The sequence below is a fragment of the Salmo salar genome, chromosome 16, assembly GCF_965601325.2.
Source record: "Salmo salar chromosome 16, fSalSal1, whole genome shotgun sequence".
Taxonomy (NCBI): domain Eukaryota; kingdom Metazoa; phylum Chordata; class Actinopteri; order Salmoniformes; family Salmonidae; genus Salmo; species Salmo salar.
Window position 1 is genome coordinate 85,675,500 of NC_138306.1, and position 14,501 is coordinate 85,690,000.

The 14,501-nt window shown below is 44.5% G+C and overlaps 1 protein-coding gene and 1 long non-coding RNA gene across 8 annotated transcripts in view; one reads left to right on the forward strand and one right to left on the reverse strand.

Annotated features, from left to right (window-relative positions):
- The window catches only part of dmd (dystrophin), a 424,484-nt gene that overhangs the window by 158,825 nt on the left and 251,158 nt on the right, over positions 1-14,501 (forward strand). For all 7 annotated transcript variants that reach the window (XM_082963114.1, XM_082963111.1, XM_082963108.1 and 4 more), the window contains exon 8: positions 2,683-2,861. In XM_082963114.1, the coding sequence (XP_082819240.1) occupies positions 2,683-2,861 (179 nt within the window). The remainder of the gene's footprint in view (positions 1-2,682; positions 2,862-14,501) is intronic.
- Positions 1-14,501, reverse strand: part of LOC123727909 (uncharacterized) — a 42,641-nt gene that overhangs the window by 18,445 nt on the left and 9,695 nt on the right. The window lies entirely within an intron of this gene.

Below are 14,501 nucleotides of genomic sequence, written 5' to 3' on the forward strand. Positions count from 1 at the left end.
ATGAGCTAGAGGAAGAGAGGATGAGAGGGAGAGGGAAAGAGGGAGTGAGATAGAGGGAGTGAGAGAGGATGAGAGGGAGTGAGACAGAGGAAGTGAGGGAGAGAGCAGGAGAGGAAGATTAAGAGAGGGAGAAGAAGAGATTATTAGAATGAGCTAGAGGAAAAGAGGATGAGAGAGAGGTAGAGAGGAGAGGTATTGTAGATATGGAGAGAGAGGAGGAGGTAGAGAGAGAGGTGGAGAGGCGAGGTATTGTAGAGAGGGAGAGAACTGGAGGTAGAGAGAGAGGTGGAGAGGAGAGGTATTGTAGAGGGGGAGAGAGCAGGAGGTAGAGAGAGAGGTGGAGAGGAGAGGTATTGTAGAGAAGGAGAGACAGGAGGTAGAGAGAGAGGTAGAGGTGGAGAGGAGAGGTACTGTAGAGAAGGAGAGAGAGGAGGAGGTAGAGAGAGAGGTGGAGAGGAGAGGTATAGTATAGAGGGAGAGAGAGTTCCATGTCTGTGATGAGAGAGAGAACGAGGGAAAGAGAGGAAGCAGTTCCATGTCTGTGATGAGAGAGAGAACGAGGGAAAGAGAGGAAGCAGTGCCATGTCTGTGATGAGAGAGAGAACGAGGGAAAGACAGGAAGCAGTTCCATGTCTGTGATGATTGTGTTGCTGTGATTGAGTCTCATCAGCAGTAATGAGATATCAAATGGTTCCTGTCGGCCAGGTTATTAGCAGGCTGAATGAAGCAATAAACACAGAGGTATAAATAGACCATGGAGCATCTTATACAGAATACAGACAGGATTCAGACCGATTACAGACAGAATACAGACACACATTGCTGCTGCAGGCAGGGACATAAACCCTCTCATACCAGTGCATTAAAACCTATGTATGTTCTCATATAGAGATAGATGTAGAGGTGAGAGACAGAGAGTAGGAGAACGAGAGAGTATGAGAGTAGGAGAAATAATGCATGCAGATGAGAATTAGGCCGATAACCGCTAATGATCAAAATCCAGAAAAGAGCCGTTAAATTCTACAACCACCTAAAAGGAAGCGATTCCCAAACCTTCCATAACAAAGCCATCACCTACAGAGAGATGAACCTGGAGAAGAGTCCCCTAAGCAAGCTGGTCCTGGGGCTCTGTTCACAAACAGACCCCACAGACCCCCAGGACAGCAACACAATTTGACCCAACCAAATCATGACAAAACAAAAAGATAATTACTTGACGTATCGGAGAGAATTAACATAAAACCAGAACAAACTAGAATGCTATTTGGCCCTAAACAGAGAGTACACAGTGGCAGAATACCTGACCACTGTGACTGACCCAAACTTAAGGAAAGCTTTGACTATGTACAGACTCAGTGAGCATAGCCTTGCTATTGAGAAAGGCCGCCGTAGGCAGACCTGGCTCTCAAGAGAAGACAGGCTATGTGCACACTGCCCACAAAATGAGGTGGAAACTGAGCTGCACTTCCTAACCTCCTGCCAAATGTATGACCATATTAGAGACACATATTTCCCTCAGATTACACAGATCCACAAAGAATTAGAAAACAAACCCAATTTTGATAAACTCCCATATCTACTGGGTGAAATACCACAGTGTGACATCACAGCAGCAAGATTTGTGACCTGTTGCCACAAGAAAAGGTCAACCAGTGAAGAACAAACACCATTGTAAATACAACCCATATTTATGTTTATTTAATTTCCCTTTTGTACTTTAACCATTTGCACATCATTACAACACTGTATATATACATAATATGACATTTGAAAGGTCTTTAGTCTTTTGTAACTTCTGTGAGTGTAATGTTTACTGTTCATTTTTATTGTTTATTTAACTTTTGTATATTATCTACTTTACTTGCTTTGGCAATGTTAACATATATTTCACATGCCAATAAAGCCCCTTGAATTGAATTGAATTGAGAGAGAGAGAGAAAGAGAGAGAGAGAGAGAGAGAGAGAGAATAAAAGGTGGATCCATACCAAACAGACTAGGACATGTCACTCAGACAGACCCAGACATGAACCCTCTTATAGATAAAGAACGTGGACACTACAGAGAGCTGATGATAGTACTGTACACCTCTAATGGTTCATATCCTCCAGGATGTTCTAGGACGTGTCACCGATGATATGTCTCACTCCTTGCGTCCCAAATGGCACCCTATTCCCTATGTAGTGCACTACTTTAGACCAGAGCCCCATGACCTATGGTGCACTGTTAAGGGAATAGGGTTCCATATGGGATGCAACCACTGTCTGGTTTCTTCTTTGATGAATCATAGATGTTAACCCTGCTGTACCTACAGGAACCTTTAAACACACAATACATTACTGCATGTCTCCTACACTCCTTCACTGCACTCTTCTCTCTTGTCAATGGGTTTTATTGTCAAGTGGTCAGTGGTACTGAGTCTAACCTTTCTCTCTCTTTTCCCCTCCACTCTCCGCTCTCTCCTATATTCTTTCTCTGTCTCACTCTCTTTGTCTCTCTATCTCTCTCTCTCTCCTACCCATATCTCGCTCTCTCTCTCGCTCCCTCTCTCTCTCTCTCCCTCTCTCTCCTCTCTCCCTCTCTCGCTCTCTCTCTCTCTCTATCCCTCCTCACCCTCGTCTTCCCTCTCTGTCTCCCCCTCCCTCCCCTCTCTCTCTCTCTCTCCCTCCCCCTCTCCCTCTCTAGATGTGGCGGTGCTGCACCCTGATAAGAAGTCAGTCATCATGTACATAACGTCTCTGTTCCAAGTGCTGCCTCAGGGCGTAACCATGGAGGCCATCCAGGAAGTAGAGACTCTGCCTCGGACCATCGTCAAGCAGGAGGAACACTTCACCATCCAGACCCAACAACGCTACTCCCAACAGGTAGACACACACACACACACACACACACACACACACACACACACACACACACACACACACACACACACACACACAGGCTGCGTCTCAAATAGCACCCTATTCCCTTATATAGTGCACTACTTTTGACCAGGGCTTATAGTGCTAGGGTCTAAAGTAGTGCACTATATAGGGAAAGGATGCAGGCCGTCTGTATCTCTATATGTTACTCTGGCATTTTCATAATGGTAAGATGGCATTTCTTTCCCAAGGTCCCCTGGGGCTGCATGCCTTCTCTGTGCTTCTCTCTTCTCTCTGCTGCCATGCAAACCAAAGCAGAAGAAATCACTAGGCGTTAGCAGCTGGAACAGCTGGGCCTTTCAATCACAGTTGTTGACTGTTTTATTGTTTCTGTTCCCTGTGGGTATTTCTCTCTGGTTCAGCTGTTGTGTTGTGACATGATGTTGTCTGTTCTACAGGGTCTCTGGGTCTGTCAGCTCTGGTCTCAGTCTGTCCTCCAGCTAGTTCACTATGTATTCAGAGTCACGTCCCAAATGGCACCCTTTTTTCTCCCCGGTTTTGTGATTACGATCTTGTCTCAGCCCTGCAACTCCCCAACGTGGCTCGGGAGAGGCGAAGGTCGAATCCTGCGTCATCCGAAACATGACCCACCAAGCCGCTTCTTAAACAACCGCCCGCTTAACTCGGAAGCCAGCTGCACCAATGTGTCAGAGGAAACACCGTTCAACTGACCACCGAAATCAGCCTGCAGGCGCCTGGCCTGCCACAAGGAAACGCTAGAGCGCGATGAGCCAAGTAAAGCCCCCCTGGCCAAACCCTCCCCTAACCCGAACGACGCTGGGCCAATTATGCGCCGCCCTATGGGACTCCTGATCACAGCTGGCAATCGAACCCCAGGCTGTGGTGACGCCGTAACACTGTGAACAGTGCACTGCTGACCAGGGACTCTGGACTGAAGGGTCTTGGGCCTCCCAGGACCTCTGGAGTGAAGGGTCTTGGGCCTCCCAGGGCCTCTGGAGTGAAGGGTCTTGGGCCCCCCCAGGGCCTCTGGAGTGAAGGGTCTTGGGCCCCCCAGGGCCTCTGGAGTGAAGGGTCTTGGGCCTCCCAGGGCCTCTGGAGTGAAGGGTCTTGGGCCTCCCAGGGCCTCTGGAGTGAAGGGTCTTGGGCCTCCCAGGGCCTCTGGAGTGAAGGGTCTTGGGCCTCCCAGGGCCTCTGGAGTGAAGGGTCTTGGGCCCCCTAGGGCCTCTGGAGTGAAGGGTCTTGGGCCCCCCAGGGCCTCTGGAGGGAAGGGTCTTGGGCCCCCTAGGGCCTCTGGAGTGAAGGGTCTTGGGCCTCCCAGGGCCTCTGGAGGGAAGGGTCTTGGGCCTCCCAGGGCCTCTGGAGGGAAGGGTCTTGGGCCTCCCAGGGCCTCTGGTCTAAAGCAGTGCACTATGTAGGGAATAGGGTCCTATTTGGGACGTATTCCATATCTGTCTGTGATGTCACTGCTGTCATCTCATATCACTGGTATAGTGTTGTTATCCAACACCCTCCATCCCAGTTCATACATGTTCAGCTGTTATACACTGCATGCACAATTATTAGGCAAGTGAGTACTCTGATCTTATCATTGTTTCTATTCACATTTTCCAACTCCAAACCATATAAACTTGACTGCTTATTGGATTGAATCATTTTCAGGTGATATGTATTAGTGTAATGAGGGAGGGTGTGGCGAAAGTGAATAACACCTTATATCAAGGTGTGCATAATTATTATTAGGCAGCCTCATTACCGCAGGTAAAATGGGCCAAAAATATATTTAACTGACACTGAAAAGCCAAAAATGTAAAATGCCTTTCAGACGGATGCGACACTCTTTAAATAGCTAAACTATTGAGGTGTGACCACCGGACATTCAAACGTTTTGTTGCGAATAGTCAACTGGGGCGCAAAAATCGCATGGGGAAGAAAAGGCGCAAATTAACTGCAAAAGACTTGAGAAGAATTAAACGTCAAACTACCAGCAAGCCATTATCCTCCAGTGCCACCGTATTCCAGAACTGCAACCTACCTGGAGTGTTCAGAAGTACAAGGTGTCAAGTGCTCAGAGACATGGCCAAGGTCAAGAAGACTGAAACAAGACCACCACTGAATAAGATTCACAAGTTGAAGCGTCAACATTGGGCAAAGAAATACCTGAAGACAGATTTTTCAAAGGTTTTATGGACAGATGAAATGAAAGTGACTCTTGATGGACCAAATGGATGGGCCCGTGGCTGGATCAGTAATGGACACAGGGCACCACTTTGAGTCAGGTGCCAGCAAGGTGAAGGAGGGGTACTGGTATGGGCTGCTATCATTGAGGATGAGGTAGTTGGACCTTTTCGGGTTGAAGATGGACTGAAACTCAACTCCCAAACCTACTGCCAGTTTCTGGAAGATTCTTTCGTCAAACAGTGGTACAGGAAGAAGTCCTCAGCATTCTAGAAGGCCATGATCCTTATGCAGGACAATGCTCCATCACATGCATCCAAGTACTCCACTGCTTGGCTAGCCAGCAAGGGCCTCATAGATGCCTGAATAATGACCTGGCCCCCTTCCTCACCTGACTTAAATCCTATTGAGAACTTGTGGGCCCTTCTCAAACGTGAGATTTACAGTGATGGAAGACAATACACCTTTTTGAGCAGCATTTGGGAGGCTGTGGTTGCTGCTTCAGCGAAAATTGATCGTGAACAGATCAAGAAACTGACAGACTCCATGGATGGAAGGCTCATGGCAGTTATTGAAAATAAGGGTGGCTATATGGGTCACTGAATATTTTTGAAAGGCCAAAAATTGTATATAATTGTCATTTTGTGTTACTTATCTGTTACACTTAGTCTAAAAATTGAGAATAAACAAGTGAGTTGAGAGAAATTATTTTTGTAATTTAGTTGCCTAATAATTCTGCACACTAATAGTTGCCTAATAATTGTGCACACTTATATATTTCCCTGAGAAAGACAAAACTCACTTTTCCTTTGTTAAACATTCAGGTTTGAGGTTCAATAACATGTTGGATTGACTGAGAGCATTGTGTTTGTTCAACAATAAAATGAATCCCGAGGAATACAATTTGCCTAATAATTGTGCACGCAGTGTAGTGAAAGGGTTTCAGTAGTGTAGCTGCAGTAGAAATATACCCAGTGAGCAAAACATTTAATGATAAATGTTATCTTAGCTCCTTTAATTGCTATCTTTCTGGGTCACTATTCTATTGATGTGGGACTATAAATTGTGATAATGACGGATGGATATGTGATAGAGAGAGAGAGAGGGAGGAAGAAAAAGAGAGAGAGAGAGAGAGAGAGGGAGGAAGAAAAAGAGAGAGAGAGGGAGGAAGAAAAAGAGAGAGAGAAAGAGAGAGAGGGAGGAAGAAAAGGAGAGAGAGGGAGGAAGAAAAGGAGAGAGAGGGAGGAAGAAAAGGAGAGAGAGGGAGGAAGAAAAGGAGAGAGAGGGAGGAAGAAAAGGAGAGAGAGGGAGGAAGAAAAGGAGAGAGAGGGAGGAAGAAAAAGAGAGAGAGGGAGGAAGAAAAGGAGAGAGAGGGAGGAAGAAAAGGAGAGAGCGGGAGGAAGAAAGAGAGAGAGAGAGAGAGGGAAATGAGTCTAGCTGTCTGGAAGACGTCATTATCCTTCACTTCATTTATCATCATTTACACCAACTGTCAGAACTATCTCTCCCACTCTGATGTAGACAGACAGGAGACAGACAGCAGACAGGGAGACAGACAGACAGCAGACAGGGAGACAGAAGACAGGGTGACAGGAGACAGGAAGACAGGAAGACAGGGAGACAGGAAGACAGGGAGACGGGGAGACAGGGAGACAGACAGACAGCAGACAGGGAGACAGACAGACAGCAGACAGGGAGACAGACAGACAGCAGACAGGGAGACAGACAGACAGCAGACAGGGAGACAGACAGGGAGACAGGAAGACAGGGTGACAGACAGACAGACAGCAGACAGGGAGACAGGCAGACAGCAGACAGGGAGACGGTTCAGTTCACAGGCTGAATGGTCTGGATGAGTTAACATAGTTTAATATATTCAGCTGTAGCTCAGGGGATTGGTCTGGATGAGTTAACATAGTTTAATATATTCAGCTGTAGCTCAGGGGATTAGTCTGGATGAGTTAACATAGTTTAATATATTCAGCTGTAGCTCAGGGGATTGGTCTGGATGAGTTAACATAGTTTAATATATTCAGCTGTAGCTCAGGGGATTGGTCTGGATGAGTTAACATAGTTTAATATATTCAGCTGAACCTCAGGGGATTGCTCTGGATGAGTTAACATAGTTTAATATATTCCGCTGTAACTCAGGGGATTGGTCTGGATGAGTTAACATAGTTTAATATATTCAGCTGTAGCTCAGGGGATTAGTCTGGATGAGTTAACATAGTTTAATATATTCAGCTGTAGCTCAGGGGATTGGTCTGGATGAGTTAACATAGTTTAATATATTCAGCTGAACCTCAGGGGATTGCTCTGGATGAGTTAACATAGTTTAATACATTCAGCTGTAGCTCAGGGGATTGGTCTGGATGAGTTAACATAGTTTAATACATTCAGCTGTAGCTCAGGGGATTGGTCTGGATGAGTTAACATAGTTTAATATATTCAGCTGTAGCTCAGGGGATTAGTCTGGATGAGTTAACATAGTTTAATATATTCAGCTGTAGCTCAGGGGATTGGTCTGGATGAGTTAACATAGTTTAATATATTCAGCTGAACCTCAGGGGATTGCTCTGGATGAGTTAACATAGTTTAATACATTCAGCTGTAGCTCAGGGGATTGGTCTGGATGAGTTAACATAGTTTAATACATTCAGCTGTAGCTCAGGGGATTGGTCTGGATGAGTTAACATAGTTTAATATATTCAGCTGTAGCTCAGGGGATTGGTCTGGATGAGTTAACATAGTTTAATATATTCAGCTGTTGCTCAGGGGATTGGTCTGGATGAGTTAACATAGTTTAATATATTCAGCTGTAGCTCAGTGGATTGGTCTGGATGAGTTAACATAGTTTAATATATTCAGCTGAACCTCAGGGGATTGCTCTGGATGAGTTAACATAGTTTAATATATTCCGCTGTAACTCAGGGGATTGGTCTGGATGAGTTAACATAGTTTAATATATTCAGCTGTAGCTCAGGGGATTAGTCTGGATGAGTTAACATAGATTAATATATTCAGCTGTAGCTCAGGGGATTGGTCTGGATGAGTTAACATAGTTTAATATATTCAGCTGTAGCTCAGGGGATTGGTCTGGATGAGTTAACATAGTTTAATACATTCAGCTGTAGCTCAGGGGATTAGTCTGGATGAGTTAACATAGTTTAATGTATTCAGCTGTAGCTCAGGGGATTGGTCTGGATGAGTTAACATAGTTTAATATATTCAGCTGTAGCTCAGGGGATTGGTCTGGATGAGTTAACATAGTTTAATATATTCAGCTGTAGCTCAGGGGATTGGTCTGGATGAGTTAACATAGTTTAATACATTCAGCTGTAGCTCAGGGGATTAGTCTGGATGAGTTAACATAGTTTAATGTATTCAGCTGTAGCTCAGGGGATTGGTCTGGATGAGTTAACATAGTTTAATATATTCAGCTGTAGCTCAGGGGATTGGTCTGGATGAGTTAACATAGTTTAATATATTCAGCTGTAGCTCAGGGGATTGGTCTGGATGAGTTAACATAGTTTAATATATTCAGCTGTAGCTCAGGGGATTGGTCTGGATGAGTTAACATAGTTTAATATATTCAGCTGTAGCTCAGGGGAGTGGTCTGGATGAGTTAACATAGTTGAATATATTCAGCTGTAGCTCAGGGGAGTGGTCTGGATGAGTTAACATAGTTGAATATATTCAGCTGTAGCTCAGGGGATTGGTCTGGATGAGTTAACATAGTTTAATATATTCAGCTGTAGCTCAGGGGATTGGTCTGGATGAGTTAACATAGTTTAATATATTCAGCTGTAGCTCAGGGGATTGGTCTGGATGAGTTAACATAGTTTAATATATTCAGCTGTAGCTCAGGGGATTGGTCTGGATGAGTTAACATAGTTTAATATATTCAGCTGAACCTCAGGGGATTGGTCTGGATGAGTTAACATAGTTTAATATATTCCGCTGTAACTCAGGGGATTGGTCTGGATGAGTTAACATAGTTTAATATATTCAGCTGTAGCTCAGGGGATTAGTCTGGATGAGTTAACATAGTTTAATATATTCAGCTGTAGCTCAGGGGATTGGTCTGGGTTTAGGACGTACATTTGGGGAAGCCAGGGTCCGTATGTATCAAGCTTCTCAGAGTAGGAATGTTGATATGGGATCAGTTTTGCCTTTTAGATCATAATGAATACAATCATCTCGACAAGGGTGACCTGATCCTAGATCAGCAGTCCTACTCTGAAAAAGGGCCCAGCTGTCATCCAGCCTGGTTCACAGTGTATTGTTGAGATGTGAGCAGATTCTGATCCGGGATCTGTTGTTCAGACTGGGGAGTTACAGTAGGGGAGGGTTTAATCCACTATAATGGATGCTGCTCTCTCTGTCTTTAGGGAGGGGTTAATCCACTATAATGGGTGCTGCTCTCTCTGTTTTTAGGGAGGGGTTAATCCACTATAATGGATGCTGCTCTCTCTGTCTTTAGGGGTTAATCCAGTATAATGGATGCTGTTCTCTCTGTTTTTAGGGGAGGGGTTAATCCACTATAATGGATGCTGCTCTCTCTGTCTTTAGGGGAGGGCTTAATCCAGTATAATGGATGCTGCTCTCTCTGTCTTTAGGGGTTAATCCACTATAATGGATGCTGCTCTCTCTGTCTTTAGGGGAGGGTTTAATCCACTATAATGGATGCTTCTCTCTCTGTCTTTAGGGTTTAATCCAGTATAATGGATGCTGCTCTCTCTGTCTTTAGGGGAGGGTTTAATCCAGTATAATGGATGCTGCTCTCTCTGTCGTTAGGGGTTAATCCAGTATAATGGATGCTGCTCTCTCTGTGTTTAGGAGAGGGTTTAATCCACTATAATGGATGCTGCTTTCTCTGTCTTTAGGGGAGGGTTTAATCCACTATAATGGATGCTGCTCTCTCTGTCTTTAGGGGTTAATCCAGTATAATGGATGCTGCTCTCTCTGTCTTTAGGGGTTAATCCAGTATAATGGATGCTGCTCTCTCTGTCTTTAGGGGAGGGTTTAATCCAGTATAATGGATGCTGCTCTCTCTGTCTTTAGGGGTTAATCCAGTATAATGGATGCTGCTCTCTCTGTGTTTAGGGGAGGGTTTAATCCAGTATAATGGATGCTGCTCTCTCTGTCTTTAGGGGAGGGTTTAATCCACTATAATGGATGCTGCTCTCTCTGTCTTTAGGGGTTAATCCAGTATAATGGATGCTGCTCTCTCTGTCTTTAGGGGTTAATCCAGTATAATGGATGCTGCTCTCTCTGTCTTTAGGGGAGGGTTTAATCCACTATAATGGATGCTGCTCTCTCTGTCTTTAGGGGAGGGTTTAATCCACTATAATGGATGCTGCTCTCTCTGTCTTTAGGGTTTAATCCACTATAATGGATGCTGCTCTCTCTGTCTTTAGGGGAGGGTTTAATCCACTATAATGGATGCTGCTCTCTCTGTCTTTAGGGGAGGGTTTAATCCACTATAATGGATGCTGCTCTCTCTGTCTTTAGGGGAGGGTTTAATCCACTATAATGGATGCTGCTCTCTCTGTCTTTAGGGGAGGGTTTAATCCACTATAATGGATGCTGCTCTCTCTGTCTTTAGGGGTTAATCCACTATAATGGATGCTGCTCTCTCTGTCTTTAGGGGAGGGTTTAATCCAGTGTAATGGATGCTGCTCTCTCTGTTTTTAGGGTTTAATCCAGTATAATGGATGCTGCTCTCTCTGTCTTTAGGGTTTAATCCACTATAATGGATGCTGCTCTCTCTGTCTTTAGGGTTTAATCCAGTATAATGGATGCTGCTCTCTCTGTCTTTAGGGGAGGGTTTAATCCAGCGTAATGGATGCTGCTCTCTCTGTCTTTAGGGGAGGGTTTAATCCACTATAATGGATGCTGCTCTCTCTGTCTTTAGGGGTTAATCCAGTATAATGGATGCTGCTCTCTCTGTCTTTAGGGGAGGGTTTAATCCACTATAATGGATGCTGCTCTCTCTGTCTTTAGGGTTTAATCCAGCGTAATGGATGCTGCTCTCTCCGTCTTTAGGGGTTAATCCAGTATAATGGATGCTGCTCTCTCTGTCTTTAGGGGTTAATCCAGTATAATGGATGCTGCTCTCTCTGTCTTTAGGGGAGGGTTTAATCCACTATAATGGATGCTGTTCTCTCTGTCTTTAGGGGTTAATCCAGTATAATGGGTGCTGCTCTCTCTGTTTTTAGGGAGGGGTTAATCCACTATAATGGATGCTGCTCTCTCTGTCTTTAGGGGTTAATCCAGAATAATGGATGCTGCTCTCTCTGTTTTTAGGGGAGGGGTTAATCCACTATAATGGATGCTGCTCTCTCTGTCTTTAGGGGAGGGCTTAATCCAGTATAATGGATGCTGCTCTCTCTGTTTTTAGGGGTTAATCCACTATAATGGATGCTGCTCTCTCTGTCTTTAGGTGAGGGTTTAATCCACTATAATGGATGCTGCTCTCTCTGTCTTTAGGGTTTAATCCAGTATAATGGATGCTGCTCTCTCTGTCTTTAGGGGAGGGTTTAATCCAGTATAATGGATGCTGCTCTCTCTGTCTTTAGGGGTTAATCCAGTATAATGGATGCTGCTCTCTCTGTCTTTAGGGGTTAATCCAGTATAATGGATGCTGCTCTCTCTGTCTTTAGGGGTTAATCCAGTATAATGGATGCTGCTCTCTCTGTCTTTAGGGGAGGGTTTAATCCACTATAATGGATGCTGGTCTCTCTGTCTTTAGGGGAGGGTTTAATCCACTATAATGGATGCTGCTCTCTCTGTCTTTAGGGGTTAATCCAGTATAATGGATGCTGCTCTCTCTGTGTTTAGGGGAGGGTTTAATCCACTATAATGGATGCTGCTCTCTCTGTCTTTAGGGGAGGGTTTAATCCACTATAATGGATGCTGCTCTCTCTGTCTTTAGGGGTTAATCCAGTATAATGGATGCTGCTCTCTCTGTCTTTAGGGGAGGGTTTAATCCAGTATAATGGATGCTGCTCTCTCTGTCTTTAGGGGTTAGTCCAGTATAATGGATGCTGCTCTCTCTGTGTTTAGGGGAGGGTTTAATCCACTATAATGGATGCTGCTCTCTCTGTCTTTAGGGGAGGGTTTAATCCACTATAATGGATGCTGCTCTCTCTGTCTTTAGGGGAGGGTTTAATCCACTATAATGGATGCTGCTCTCTCTGTCTTTAGGGTTTAATCCACTATAATGGATGCTGCTCTCTCTGTCTTTAGGGTTTAATCCACTATAATGGATGCTGCTCTCTCTGTCTTTAGGGGAGGGTTTAATCCACTATAATGGATGCTGCTCTCTCTGTCTTTAGGGGAGGGTTTAATCCAGTATAATGGATGCTGCTCTCTCTGTCTTTAGGGGAGGGTTTAATCCACTATAATGGATGCTGCTCTCTCTGTCTTTAGGGTTTAATCCAGTATAATGGATGCTGCTCTCTCTGTCTTTAGGGGAGGGTTTAATCCACTATAATGGATGCTGCTCTCTCTGTCTTTAGGGTTTAATCCACTATAATGCATGCTGCTTTCTCTGTCTTTAGGGGAGGGTTTAATCCACTATAATGGATGCTGCTCTCTCTGTCTTTAGGGGAGGGGTTAATCCAGTATAATGGATGCTGCTCTCTCTGTCTTTAGGGGTTAATCCAGTATAATGGATGCTGCTCTCTCTGTCTTTAGGGTTTAATCCACTATAATGGATGCTGCTCTCTCTGTCTTTAGGGGTTAATCCAGTATAATGGATGCTGCTCTCTCTGTCTTTAGGGGAGGGTTTAATCCAGTATAATGGATGCTGCTCTCCCTGTCTTTAGGGTTTAATCCACAATAATGGATGCTTCTCTCTCTGTCTTTAGGGGAGGGTTTAATCCACTATAATGGATGCTGCTCTCTCTGTCTTTAGGGGAGGGGTTAATCCACTATAATGGATGCTGCTCTCTCTGTCTTTAGGGGTTAATCCACTATAATGGATGCTGCTCTCTTCGTCTTTAGGGGTTAATTCAGTATAATGGATGCTGCTCTCTCTGTCTTTAGGGGTTAATCCAGTATAATGGATGCTGCTCTCTCTGTCTTTAGGGGAGGGTTTAATCCACTATAATGGATGCTGCTCTCTCTGTCTTTAGGGGAGGGTTTAATCCACTATAATGGATGCTGCTCTCTCTGTCTTTAGGGGAGGGTTTAATCCAGTATAATTGATGCTGCTCTCTCTGTCTTTAGGGGAGGGTTTAATCCACTATAATGGATGCTGCTCTCTCTGTCTTTAATGTTTAATCCAGTATAATGGATGCTGCTCTCTCTGTCTTTAGGGGAGGGGTTATTCCAGTATAATGGATGCTGCTCTCTCTGTCTTTAGGGGTTAATCCAGTATAATGGATGCTGCTCTCTCTGTCTTTAGGGGAGGGTTTAATCCACTATAATGGATGCTGTTCTCTCTGTCTTTAGGGTTTAATCCACTATAATGGATGCTGCTTTCTCTGTCTTTAGGGGAGGGTTTAATCCACTATAATGGATGCTGCTTTCTCTGTTTTTAGGGGAGGGTTTAATCCACTATAATGGATGCTGCTCTCTCTGTCTTTAGGGTTTAATCCACTATAATGGATGCTGCTCTCTCTGTCTTTAGGGGTTAATCCAGTATAATGGATGCTGCTCTCTCTGTCTTTAGGGGAGGGTTTAATCCAGCGTAATGGATGCTGCTCTCTCTGTCTTTAGGGGAGGGTTTAATCCAGTATAATGGATGCTGCTCTCTCTGTCTTTAGGGGTTAATCCAGTATAATGGATGCTGCTCTCTCTGTGTTTAGGGGAGGGTTTAATCCAGTATAATGGATGCTGCTCTCTCTGTCTTTAGGGGTTAATCCAGTATAATGGATGCTGCTCTCTCTGTCTTTAGGGGAGGGTTTAATCCACTATAATGGATGCTGCTTTCTCTGTTTTTAGGGGAGGGTTTAATCCACTATAATGGATGCTGCTCTCTCTGTCTTTAGGGTTTAATCCACTATAATGGATGCTGCTCTCTCTGTCTTTAGGGGTTAATCCAGTATAATGGATGCTGCTCTCTCTGTCTTTAGGGGAGGGTTTAATCCAGCGTAATGGATGCTGCTCTCTCTGTCTTTAGGGGAGGGTTTAATCCAGTATAATGGATGCTGCTCTCTCTGTCTTTAGGGGTTAATCCAGTATAATGGATGCTGCTCTCTCTGTGTTTAGGGGAGGGTTTAATCCAGTATAATGGATGCTGCTCTCTCTGTCTTTAGGGGTTAATCCAGTATAATGGATGCTGCTCTCTCTGTCTTTAGGGGAGGGTTTAATCCAGTATAATGGATGCTGCTCTCTCTGTCTTTAGGGGTTAATCCAGTATAATGGATGCTGCTCTCTCTGTCTTTAGGGGAGGGTTTAATCCAGTATAATGGATGCTGCTCTCTCTGTCTTTAGGGT